The 13,709-nt window shown below is 36.4% G+C and overlaps 1 protein-coding gene across 1 annotated transcript; it reads left to right on the plus strand.

Annotated features, from left to right (window-relative positions):
* Positions 1 to 9,854: 9,854 nt before the first annotated feature.
* Positions 9,855 to 13,536, plus strand: LOC111393249 (serine/threonine-protein phosphatase PP2A catalytic subunit-like). Its single transcript, XM_023018690.1, has 6 exons — positions 9,855 to 10,089; positions 11,607 to 11,663; positions 12,291 to 12,374; positions 12,482 to 12,553; positions 13,137 to 13,208; positions 13,450 to 13,536. The coding sequence occupies exons 1-6, from the start codon at positions 9,991 to 9,993 to the stop codon at positions 13,492 to 13,494; spliced, it is 429 nt and encodes a 142-aa protein (XP_022874458.1). The 5' UTR covers positions 9,855 to 9,990; the 3' UTR covers positions 13,495 to 13,536.
* Positions 13,537 to 13,709: the final 173 nt, after the last annotated feature.

Here is a 13,709-nt window from a genome sequence, read left to right on the forward strand (position 1 = left end):
ATTTAAAGAAAACGAGCGAGAAATGAAATGTCCATCGTACCCCGGAGGACGCTCTACTTTCAGAAAGGGTAAAAATTAAGGAAAATGTCCCCAATCTTTGAAGACATTTGCACTTTAAACTCCAATTTTTTGTCAAGATGAGTTACGGTTGGCAACGGTTCGGTTATGGGTCGGTTCGACCAAATCCATAACCGTACCATCAATTTTTTTATCATACCATAACCGCACCATAATCACGAAAATCGGTTCGGTTCAATTAATAACCACATAAATAAATTATTTTTTATATTCAAATTGATATAAAACAATTTATGAAAAAAGTTAATGAAAATAAAAACACAATATTCCAAACGAAAATTCAAACATTATCTCAATTTCTAATTGCAAAATACAAATTTAACAAAAATATTATGAATATAACAAATTTTTTCTTCATTCTTGATTGTTGTGCATCGAAGTTACTTTATTCATTCTTCCCCAAAAGTCTTACTAGTATAGATCAGCACTCAAAATTGATTCTTATATAAATAAGAAATGTAAGTAGAGAATACAACGATACTACCTATTCTAGAATGGTCTTAACTAAGATTTAAATTAAAAAAGTACCTCTTTGTTAGCTTCCTCCTCACTAAACGTTGCAGAAATTTCAGAGTATGATGAAAAAGTAAAATTTTCTACACACAATAAAAAAATTAACAATAAAAGGAAGTGCATAAATAACAAATATAAAACAATAAATCCTACCATGAATATCAGTTCAAAGCCAATCCCGAGCACACATTAAAGCCTCTAGAGTCTTCGAGTGAAGCTTATTTCTATGTGAACTCACAAATCTACCACTTATACTAAACGCCAACTCGGACGTCGGTAGTAGTATCCCGTTAAATCAAGATTTAAAATACCAATTCATATTGCACAACCTTACCCAGCACCTTGCCACAACAATATCAATTCATCAAAACATCCATCAATGCTTTAAAAAAAGAAAAGAAAAAATGAGCATTAATATATGCTCTACAATTCAAAAACATTAGAGCAAATCTAATAAAAGAATCTAAGGCTTAAATGTAATATAAAAGCAATGCTAACCTTAAGAATTCGGTTGGAGTTGTCGACCACGCCTCGAACTTGGCTCAAGTCTATACTACAATCAGTACTGATTGAATTTATCTTCTTTTCGAAAAAAATTTGAAACAATTTCTGCATCAAATCCTGAAAATGCGTCCCTAAAATTGGATATAAAATGCAATTAGATTACGGATACAATAAAAATGACTGAGATAAAATTTTTATTTCAATAATCTTGATTAAGAAGGCCCTTCACCTGAGGTCCTATCCTTTCTTTAAAATTGAAGTCCAATCTGATTCAAACTGAAGTCGTGTGAAAAAAATTTCGGAGGCGATGACAGCTTGGACCGTAGAATCAGTGGAGCCATGCGTGAGTTTGTGGTTTGTGGAGAGTAGGGTTTGTATTTATATACTATTTTACTAATATTATTATTATTGGTTAATGGTAAGTAGGTTGGTAGGCTGGGCCAGGTAGATGTAACGGAGGGAATTTTGTTTTGGGCTGGATAGAAAAATAATGTAAAATCAATTCAACTGTTTGTTTTTTTTTTAGCGGGTAATCGGTTCGATTTTGGTTCAACAGCATAAATAACATACCCGCACTGCCTCGAACCAGTTCATTAAAATCAAATACCATACCCGCCCCATTGCACCATCGGTTTGATTTTTTTCATTCCATTCGGTTCGGTTAACCGCGATTTTCGATTTTGACGATTCAAATTGTCATTCCTATCTCCAATCAACAAAAAATCTAAATAAGAAGATAGTTGAAGAATATTGTTATTAATAATAATAAAATGATCATTTTGCTCCTTTAAATTTTTGGATGAATATCACCTATTTCTACACGTTCGTGACACAATTGTTCAAAAAAATAGTTGTGGAAAGAAGTACAGATGATCTTAAAGGTTGGGAATGTTTGATATAATTTAATCTTTCTCTGTTTTGCTTTAATTTCCCTTTTGGATAAACAAATATTTATCTTTTTTCAAAGATTGAAATAAAGTTGGAATTTTATCCAGGTGTGCTTGTTTTTGGTAAATGTCGAAAAAACCCTTCAAAGTAAATTTTCTATTCGAAGAACTCCAAAGATGATTCACATTTGCCCCCTCACAATTCCACAAATATTATCCTTTGAATTTTATTTATTTTAATTAATTAATTATTTATTTTTTTGGAAATGGAAGACCTACAGTTCCATCTACACATTCAACCTCTCTTTTAATGGATCAAACATCAGAAGTTCTTTGTCCATAAAATCTTGCACCTAGTTCAGTTCATCAAATTACATCCCTACTCACATGGTCTATGCACGTCGCTCTCCCGAAGAGATTGTACATCTACCTATTCTAAATCTTCCCATTTTCAAGCAGGTTCATGGTCACGTAATGGGCTTTCATGATGGTTGGAATGTATTTAATTGTGAATTCCAATGTGATAAACATATAACTACACAAACTAAACAACAGTTTAACTCACACACTCACATGAATCATTCTCTATTCAAGTAATTCCCTTTAATTCCATATTTGTACGACATGTACATATCGAGCAGTCGTGAGAAAATGGGATCCCAAGTCGATAGCTAACGCATACCCCCCACTTCCAAGTCCATCACAAATATGATAACAAATCATTTTCTGGTATCGAATAGGAGCTATAAGCAAAATTGAGCACATGCGAGGAGGGATTTGAACCCTAACGTTGTGGTTCGCAGTCATGTATTCTAATTCTCTGAGTTACATTTCTCTACCTCATTTATAGTGATTTTTCTGGTTTTTTTAAGAACGCCCGAAAGAAAGAAACATTTTCTCTTCCCAACCATCTCATTTCAAGTTATGAAGATGTGCAAACGCCAAAACCTAAGACTGCATAGAAATTCGAGTACAATACTACAAAGAAAAAGTCGACCTTTCTTTCTTTCACGGCTGGTTAGAGCGTAAGAGTTAGTGAAACCTTAAACTAAATAAATTTCCACGTGATATCGAGAATAAGAAAAGAAGAGATGCCCGAGAATAAATTTGCACTTGTCGCACTTGTTAGGATCAATGAGAGATTCTATTTCACGAAAGATTCCATGGCCATATCCTCTCTTATTTTCAATTGCACAATTTTTCATAAAATAATATTACATGTAAATCAAAAAAATTTCATTCTTTTTCAACCACATATTATTCAAAAAATATTATTCCAAACATTAAAATTTGAAAAAAAAATGGGGGCCAAACGGGTAGGCATTTCCGCTTTTGTCATTTGGTTGAACAGGTACCTCATCAACACTTTGCCTTTGTAAGGGCCCTCTCTATAATTGAAAGTTTAATGAATGCGTTTATCTAATCACTAAATTAAAAATTAAATTAATTTTTGAAAATTTTATTTGTACTATACTATTATCTTATTTATAATCAGTATGATCTTACGACTCTTTACTAATTTTTTTCCTTGGATCAATAATGAGTTCAATTTTGAAAATAGTTATAAGAATTAAAAACCTCGTCGTAGTGATCATTTAGATAATTGAATATTTGAATGAGTATAGAAAGTGTTGATCTCCGAAAATGATGTCAATAGATGTCGGGCTAGAGATGGCAACGAGGTGGGACACCCCACCCTGTTTCGCCCAAACCTTGCGCCCGTCCCCAACCTTGACTCGAATGGCAACGAGGTGGGGCACCCCTACCCCACCTCTCCCAAACCTCGCGCTTGGCCAAAGCCCCGCCTCGCCTTAGACGAGGTGTGCGTGGCGAGGGCAGGGCAACTTTTTGTCCCGTTTAATTTTATTATATATATATATATATATATATTTTCACATTTTCAAAATTTCAAGTTATGTCATTATTAGAGAATAAATTACAAATTCAAAATGGATTTTTTAACTGATGAATTGTCTGGAAGTAAAATTATTTTTAATCTTTTTTCATTAACGGTGTGAGGCATCCTCGCCTACCCCGCCAACCCGTTTGGGGTGGGGCGATTTTTTGTCATCACTATGTTGGGCCCACTCGCATTTATGTGGGCGAATTTCGGTGCGTTTGGATTGTTATTTGATCGGACGGTAGAATGGACATAGAAGATGCTCATTCGACACAAGACTAAGCAGTTTAGAAGTCGCCAAAGTTACCCGAAAACTCTCACACAGATATTGATAATCTCACCCAAACACGATTACAACTTTTGCAAGTAAATGATAAAAGAGAGCAAGATAGGAACACCATTAAATGGCAAGAGACATATGGAGTTGTATTTATTTTCCTCCAAAATGTGCCAAAAATTTATATACCCATTCCTTATTATTCTTCTCGGGATTTCTCTCTATTTTTCTATACGTGTTGTTTCTATCCTTCCATCCACTTTCTCTTTTTCTAAGAGGAGGTCATATATATAAAATTTGGGGAAGACGTGGTGGTCGTTGGATCCAAACCACGTGCCCCTAGCCGCTTCTTTTGTACATCACATTCTTCTTACATATGCATTTATTACATTGACAAAAAGCCAAATGCCCTATACTTCTAGGCTGATATTCATGACATAAGATAAAATAGACATCTAATCAATCTTTTACAAAGATATTCGTCATGTTAGCAAATGTGACAACCTCTTTGCCTCTTAGGACTTCGAACTCATCTTTTAGAACATTGGTTGGTTGTGAACATGAAGACTTCGGCATAGACCCTTCGTTAGGGCTTCTGTATCCATCCGGTTAAATAGCACCTCGGCCAGAATAAGGACTTCAGTTTCGAGAGCCAATCTGTAACCTTATTGCTTCGTCTCTTCATATGGGCTGAGTTAGTGGATTTTCCACGTGGCGCTTTCTGATGCCTAACTTAATACAGGGAGTAACATCAGTCCCCCAAGTCTAATTATTAAATATTCATATGAGAATTTTAGACTTGCCAAACATACACGACAATAGCCATCCGAACTGAGGCTGAGGCTCGTGTGATTGTACAAATAAATGGCATTTCCTCAAAGTATATACATTGAGAGCAGAAGTCATAAATGCCAAAGTTGTGAGATGTAAAAATCGGGGTGGTTTGTACCGTTGTTGAAGTGGTTGAAATTTTGACCGAAGTGGTTGTTATATGAGACGATTTGGGCAGTTTGATCGTCTTTTGTCATTATTACCATAGATTGCTATGCTGCCGTGTGATCTTCTCGAAGAGGGCGGTGACTCCTATTTTCAATGCGTTCCATTGAACACGTATTTTGATCTGGGCCGTGAAAGTTGAAACGTTAGACGCATCGAATGGTCCATATATGACTCCGATTGGGATGGTCCAAATCTTTGAGATCTAACGGCTGAAAATGCATGTGTTTGTTTATAAAAGGCTCATTTACTTGGATATTCATTTGTTTGCATAAATCATGTCGACTCATGTCTCTGCGATATGATCGAAAAGTATATTTGTACTTGGTGGATTTCAAGGGAAGTTGGTGCTAGGGACTGCTTGGTTTCGAACGATGCCATGGAATGTGCAAATTGAATGATCCTTGGGCACAATGCATTGGATGCTTGGACCCATGAAAAATGAAAATGCAGCCTCAATAAAATATTCTTTGAACACTTTGGGAACAGTGTCGAAGTGCAGAAGGTCGCCCATTACCTTGAATAAATTATGTTGCAATAGGGTGCGAATTCCATCCGAAGTACCTCAAGTGGCACTATGTGGATCCTCAGGGGTTGGCACCGACGTACCTCCCCTAAGCAGCTAGGCTTCTCCTCTGTCAGAGCGTACTAGACAGAGTGTATTGTACTCGTAGCTTGAGTTTCAACATGGTCTGACAAACCTCGTAATTGTGAATGTTGCTCTATATGGCAGACGTCCCTCAAAAGGGAAAGGTTCAGCAGATTATGCATCTGATGTAGTAATTGTACTTTGTCATTATTATTTATTATTTTTTTTATTATTATTTTGACAAGTGCTTTGTAATACTTTGTAAGTGGCTGACTGCCCCCAATTGTAATGCGTTGCAGTAATGAATAAAATTTCTACATTTTTATGCAAATCTGTGTTTGAACTGAGCTCTAAATTGTTACTGCATTGTAGTTGGGGATGCTCTGGGAGGGTCGTGCCCTTGCTGTAGTCCCCATTTTTTTTATCTTTTTATAGGCAACTTGTTCTTTTTCACGAAAGTGGTCCTCATAGGATCCAGCCCTTTGTGTTGTTCTACCCTTGGGGTTGATTTTCATTTCTGAGGTAGACCACTTCGGGTTCTAGCTCATTTCATCGAGGTGCCTCTCTTGGGATGACCTTAGTCAACATTTTCTTTTGAACTTATATTCTAAAGTGTCTCTATGGGCTGTTGCTTCTTGGGCTAATTTCTTTTATTCCTTTAAACGAATTGCCTCGAAAAATGCTATACATTTTGTTGAGAACTTCGACAATGTCTTCTACATAGTGTGGACTAGACCTGCCCACTAGTCATATATCAGATAGTTACAAGGCCTATTTTTCCCTTTTAGTTACCCATAGATGGCATCTCACATTTTTCCAAAATATAATATGGAAAGGCCTACCATACCAGGTCATATGTCTAGTAACAGTGTGTGTAAAGTGACATGTATACCAACGCTGGTAAGAATGATGTCATAGGTCGTGAAGTATGCTAGCCATAATGTTATACGCGAGCTAACAACAATCATAATAATCTCCCAAATCCAAACATAGATATTCACATGATGGGGGATCTAAAGGAGAAATAACTTAATAAAAATTTGCACAAGCATCTATCATGGACGTTGTCTGAAGTCCTAAAGTAAACTAAGTTTTTGTTGTGAAGGAGTTGAAGTTATGTGTCAAAGCTATCTACTTCAAATGTTTTGTTGAATCTCCGAGAAATGGAGCCGAAGTCCTATTGCCCAAGGCTATTATTTTATGAAAGGAGTTGAGGTCCCTATTTTTTCGAAATTCTTTGGCTTGTTATGTATATATTTCTCTAAGGCAAGAGGGCCGATCCTATCACCCAAGCTGACATCTTGACACTTGTAATCGCATATCTTTCAATTTTGCAAAGCTAAGCAAATGGCTCGTGCATAGTCCTCCTTTTCAATTAGTCAAAGGGGATCTATGTATTTGGGGATGGTCCCCTGTGGGATCTTCTCTTATCATTTTCTACACGTTGGCAGTTCTGCGGAGGTGGTTTCACCTTTACCTTTTCTTTGAATAAACTTCTTTTACAAGTACGTGGTTTTGTTTGAGCTATACATAAGGCATCTTTGACCTATTCCGGCCCTCATCTTTTCACCTCTCTAGATGGGGATGAAGTCTTTAGCCCATTAACAAGGGGGTCGGCCTTCACCTTTTAAGCCAAAACTTCCGTAGGCAATATAATTCTATGAGGCTTATGCTTTAGTTGCTTTGACTGGAAAAGGCAGCAGATCGCACTTTTTCGTCGCTGTTGTTGAAAGGTCAGTTCTTATTCGCTAATGTTATAATGCCCGTCTTGGTAATTATATGTCTTAGGGGCTCTTTTCGCAAGAGGAGCCAGTTTAAAATGGCCAAAATTGGAGCTCATCTTTTTAGGCGAGGCCTTTGTCTTTCTCATAGGGGTAGTTTTTAAGATTTCCGTCCCCCGACTGCATCTTTTGCATAGGATGGGGAAGACTGCAAATCATTTTTCTGTAGGGCTTGTGCCGTTGGTTCATTGATCTGATGCGAATGTTAGCTCATGTTTGTCAGGGTTATGGAGCCCGGCCCAGTAGTTGTATGTCTTAATGCCTCTTTTCGCAAGAGGACTTTGTCCGGAATGGTCGATTTTTAGGGAGACATCTCCTTGGGCTTATACATTTTCTCCTCATGTGGTTAATCTTGGTTGGCCCGTATCTAAGCTAGTGCAGCTCGTCTTTCACGCCTATTCCTAAGCGGGGGATGAATGTATCTATGGGTGAGTTCAGCTGCGGTTCCCAATCAAGTTTGTCCATGTTGATTTCCCACTGATGGAGGGTTGAACAGATGTGGCTGGCTTAAGAGGATAGGAGGGAGTCTGGCTTGAGTGGGTGAAATGTGGGCTCAGTTCTGTCTGTTTCTTATAGGAGCAAGCCTGTCAAGGACATTGGCTAACATCCTCGCGCAATTGCCCTATTGTATTATGATGGAACGACAGTCTCCCCAGTCATTTAGTTGGTGGCGTAGTCGGCAACCATGTCCACATCCACCTTTCTTTTTAGCGAAATGACCTCCTCGTTTTGTGAGGAGTTAGCCAATTGACCTTGCATGCGCTTTAGCAGTTCTTACATTGCAACGTTTTGTCGGGAAATGGTCCTCACGTTTGCGGCGACGGTAGCCAACTCCCTGACGAGCATTGCTACTAGCCTGGGCCTACTCCTCGAGCTACTTCTTCGGAGGCGAACTACGGGTGTAGCTGATAGCGACTCCTGAATTATTAGGGCACTTTGCGAGGACGCTTTCTCACCAAAGGGTTCTTTAATCTGTCCAAGTGCAATTTCTTCCTTTGTTGAACTCATGGCTACCCCTCATCGATAGGTAACCTCTCTTTAGCTCTGTTTCTGGGGTTGTTTTCATTTACTCAAGGACTTAGCAGAGTTCATTTTGAGTCGCCTCTTTCAACACCTTGGTCATGCCCCGTATTGCTCTTTTTCAAGCACGTCACCTTTTGTTCAAAGGCCTTATGCTATGGGGTGCTCATAGTTTAGCTATTCCAAGTTTTCCACAAACCGAACCAATTTGTTGACCCCAAAAAATATTACCAACAGAATCCCTGCCACGTTTCCTTCACATGGACGTCACCTATACCCGGAACACCTCGTTAGGAGGCAAAGATCGTTGATCGAGAAAAAGGTTCGGTGACCGCTTGCACTCCGACGATTAAGTCAACAGCCGGATATATGGAGACAGGCATGTGTGGGCTTGGTGAGCTAATGGGTCTCGTCCAATAGAAAAGCCCAATATGAAATAATTTGTGTATAACAGAAGGCCCCTTTTTGCCATGAAATAAATTGAAAAGAAAGAAGACCGTTCAACATTGATCATTGGACAAGTTAAAATCAGGGGCGGACCCATGAAGGGCCCAGTGGGGGCAGTCGCCCCCACTGAAATTTCAAATACCTTCAAAAAGAGCACTGCCCCCAGTGGAAATTTCAAATACCTTCAAAAAGAGCTGAGACCCACAATAATCATTTGGTCAAGTGGTGTGATTCTTGCTTTGGATGTAGGAAGTCTCGGGTTCAAATCCCAAAATGTCATTTTTATTATTCTTTTGTGTTTTGTTTTTAGCTCTTTTTCTCTTTTAATTTTTTTGTGTCAAATCCGTCATGCCTCAAAAATGATTGAATAAAATTGATATGGTTGTATTCCAATTTATTTTTTTGTTCTTGTAAAATCACAAAAGGTCGGCAAAAAATAAAACAAAAAGAACATAGAAACAATGTTGTCTTTGGAAAAAAAAAAAACAACAGCGAAAATTTAGGGGCATTTCAAAGTGCTTCCCCACCAAGCACTACAAACCTCGTCCGGACTTGAAATATTCAAAAAATGCTTAAACAATTTATTTTGGGTCATTTTTTTTGTCTCGCCCCCACTGAACAATAATCTTGGGTCCGCCCCTGGTTAAAATACAATCATCTACTACCACGTACCTTTTTGGCATGTTTTTGGATAATTTCTTTTGGCAAATAAAGGCCTGTATGATTCTTATTATTTGGCTACAAAAATAGAAAATATGACAGTTATTCATCACATCAAGTCATCATATTTAAATTTTAATATTTTTTGTAGGTCTTGTAATGACTCTATTTTTTATTCTTTTAAAAAAATTGAGAGCAAACGAACTCTTAGATTATTTTTTTATTTTTTAAATTCACTACTACAACCATAATCTCGCTACCCCATATTAGCAAAACCAAGTAAAACGATGCCGCGTGGAGAATCTTGAAGAATCCAAAATCTAGAGAGTGAGAGTCTGATGGATGCATCGGCGTCGGCGAGTGGCGGCGGAGCTCATGGGAACCTCAACGGGCAAATCGATCAACTCATGCAGTGCAAACCTTTGTTGGAACAAGAGGTCTCCATTTTTTTTCGAGGAATTCGCAATGATATTATATTCAAGCTCCTATTTTTCTTTTTAATAAATTCTAGAAATTTGCGATCTGATTTTTTTGATTTTTCTGTGTTTAACGTTAATTCTAGAGCGAGCGATCTGAAGTTAAGGATTATTTGGGGCTGTGCAAGTGTGACAATAGAATTAATATCGGGATTTCAGTAACAGATCCGATCGAAGGATTTCCATTTTTCCCGTTGCTTTGAGGTCCTTTAGGATGTCTCTCGGAAATCATTACGCACAAGTGAAAAATTTTGTGTTGTCCCCCCAAATTCATTTTTTTCTTTCCATTTATTTATTTTTCTAATTCTAAATATTCATTGTAATGTAAAAGTGTTTAAATTTAGGACTTATAACTCATTTTAACAGTCGTAACTATATTTCAAATGTTTCTTAAAGTAGTTATCTCATAATGCTTACTGAAAACGGAAATGGAAAGAAATAATAATTGCTATTTGTGTAGAAGGATATATTTTCATTTATGGATTTTCAGAGGAAAGTCCAATTCAATCCAAGTGGGTTTGATAATTGGATTACTAAAGCAGTTAGGAAAAATGGAAAAATAAGGGTTTTGGTTTTCATTTCTGTTTTTCTATTTTCAGTTTTGAATTCATTTTCTGTTTTCTTGTTTTGTGGGATTATTTTAAGGTTGCAGAAAAAGTGTAAAAATTGTTTTTCAAAAAAAATAAAATAAATAAATAAAATTAGAAAACGCGCTTGGTTTAAAAACTTTAAAAATAGTTAAATGACATTTTGGAGGAGCATGGGATGAGAGAAATAGAGGGAGGGAAAGGGGTATTTGTATTTGGGTAAGTTCAGTGTGATTTTATTAATTATTTTAATTTGAAAAATTTTAAAGCACCTTTTCCTTGTTTTGAGTTTTTTGAGTGTTTACAATGAACACACTCAAAACGTCAAATGTCGTTTTGAGTTTTGTGTTTGTTTTCAAAATTGCATTTTTGATAATAACGTACCAAACACGTTTCGAGTATTTTCGAAAATTGAAAACTGAAAATGGCCTCAAAATGACAAACCAAACACATTCCAAGTTTCCATAGTGTTTTATAACAATTTCAAAACTTTTACCTATATCTGAACTTTGACTATCGATCAGCATTTAACGTACAATTTGCTTATTCAGAATAAGTGAGCATTAAGTTCATTTGTGATTTGATTGATGTCCACATTTATTTGATTTCAATCTACCATGGCTCAGCTGACAACTGTCAAATAATAATAATAATTATTATTGTTATTGTTATTATTATTATTATGTAATAATAATAATAATAATATCCTTTTTCTATTTCCACAACTCGTTATATGTAACCTGATGATAAACAAATAATTTGAACGGCCAATTAGTTCATTGTGATTTTGTGACGACAGTGCAATTTATTGTTTTGCTACAGCTATTGTATTTTTCTTTTGTATCGTGGTCAAAAGAGGCTTTTGTCATCTTGTTCTGTTAATCTTTTTAGGTGAGGGCACTATGTGAAAAGGCAAAGGAGATTCTAATGGAAGAGAGCAATGTGCAGGTGTGCCAATTTTCTTCATTTTCATGATTGCTGTCAATGTTTAAAGTGTGTATTTATCAGTTAGCACTGCAATTCTATTTCATTGATGTTGAACTTTTTTAGTGTGAAGTAACTTGGGTGTTGTTCTGTTTCTCATGATTGAGGGCCACTTGTTTCTTTTAAGCATTATTTTTATGGTTCATAGCTTGACTTACCGCATCTTTCTCTACAAGCAGTTGTATAACACAGAAGTTAAACTGTTCCTTTACAGCAAACTCCTCTATTTATTGTTGAAACTTCCTTATTCAAAAAAGCAATGGTATTTTTAATAGAATCATTTTAGTCCTTCCAGCTTCGTTTTTACCATATATACCAATTTATTGTGAAACACAATCATTTTCCTTATCGTCAACAGATGTTCCTTTTCAAAGCCTTATTATTTCCTTTCCACCCTACCCAAGCTGGGGTGGAGAAGGCATTTCTTGTAGAATTACTAACTAATGTAGCATGGATAACTACTTTCGAGAATTGAAATTCTAATAGCCTAAGTGTTTGTGATATGCGCCTTCTGCCCAAAACAATTTTAGTTCTTGGCGACCTTAAATGTTGCTAAAGAGCTCAATTGGTTCTTTGCTTCCATAATTGCAGCCTGTGAAGAGCCCTGTGACCATTTGTGGTGATATTCATGGACAATTCCATGATCTTGCGGAGCTTTTTAAGATTGGTGGAAAGGTATGTGCTAATGGGCTTCCCAATGTCTTACATTTTGTCTATATTTATTAAGAAGACGCCCTTGTATTTTCTTCAGTTGAATATATTTAGCATGGTTTCTTTGGCAGTGTCCAGATACAAATTATCTGTTTATGGGAGATTATGTTGATCGTGGGTACTATTCAGTTGAAACAGTAACGGTGAGTTATATTGAATCATGTTATTACTCGTATTTTGCTGTGGAAGCTCGAGGAGGGTAGTTGATTGCCATAACTGTGCATCAATAGTAATTTCTTTTGTTCCTTTTTGAGTGGAAAGCTCTCAGGATTCATTGAGAGATGTCCTGTTTTTAAAAATAATTACATTTCAGAATATCATTTTCCCCCAAAAGTATGACATCCATATGTCGTACACAAACAATGTTCTCGTTAATCAGAAGCAGGTGTGACGATGGTACTAAATAATCTTGCTAACCTAATAATGACAGGGTGTCTTCTATTTCTTTAATTTTTGCTCTATCTGCTGATCTACTTATGTTTCATCCTGAGCCAAGATGTTATATTCCTTAGTGGAGCCAGTTCTAATATTTGGATAATAAGTCTATAAAAGTATATTAAACTCCGGCGAGTGGATATCTATCAGGAGCCCATATTTGGACTTTGGGGGAACATGGTTCGGTTTTTCTTATATTGGACTGTAATTCTCTTGGCTTGTGTGATTTAGTTACTGCTTTAATTCTTTTCATACATTACCTTTCTTTTTTCCTTGAACAAAAATTTTCAGCTCTTGGTGGCATTGAAAGTGCGTTATCCTCAACGAATTACTATTCTTCGGGGAAATCATGAAAGTCGCCAGGTTTGTTTTCATTATTTGAAACCTAATTCATAGATGTGAACGGCAAGAGCTATAAATATTTAAAGTCAGAGATTCTGTTGAACAGATTGGTTGTTCTGTTGAACAGAATGGTTGTTCTCTTCTTAATAGTTATAATGTTTTTATGTATTGTTTTATGAGGTTCTTGAATCATTAATTGTAATTTTTCTGCAAGGATGGTAAGTGCTGAAAAGTGTAACTTTCTTTCGTTCCTTTTTTGCAGATTACTCAAGTTTATGGATTTTATGATGAATGCCTAAGAAAGTGAGTTCTGTTTCTTATGTGTTTGTAATGCCAGTTGAATAAATAAATTGTAAAAAAGATTGTGGGAAGCTGGTTCTTATTATTATTATTTTTTTTTGACATTCTACTATGTTCAAAGCTTAATCACCTTATGCAACATTTTTGCTCTCATTCTGGCCTCCATGGTCGATCACCCTATGCAAGTTATTGTTATAATTTTTGAATTTGGGGGCACCATTG

This window comes from Olea europaea, chromosome 4, assembly GCF_002742605.1.
Source record: "Olea europaea var. sylvestris chromosome 4, O_europaea_v1, whole genome shotgun sequence".
Lineage (NCBI taxonomy): Eukaryota > Viridiplantae > Streptophyta > Magnoliopsida > Lamiales > Oleaceae > Olea > Olea europaea.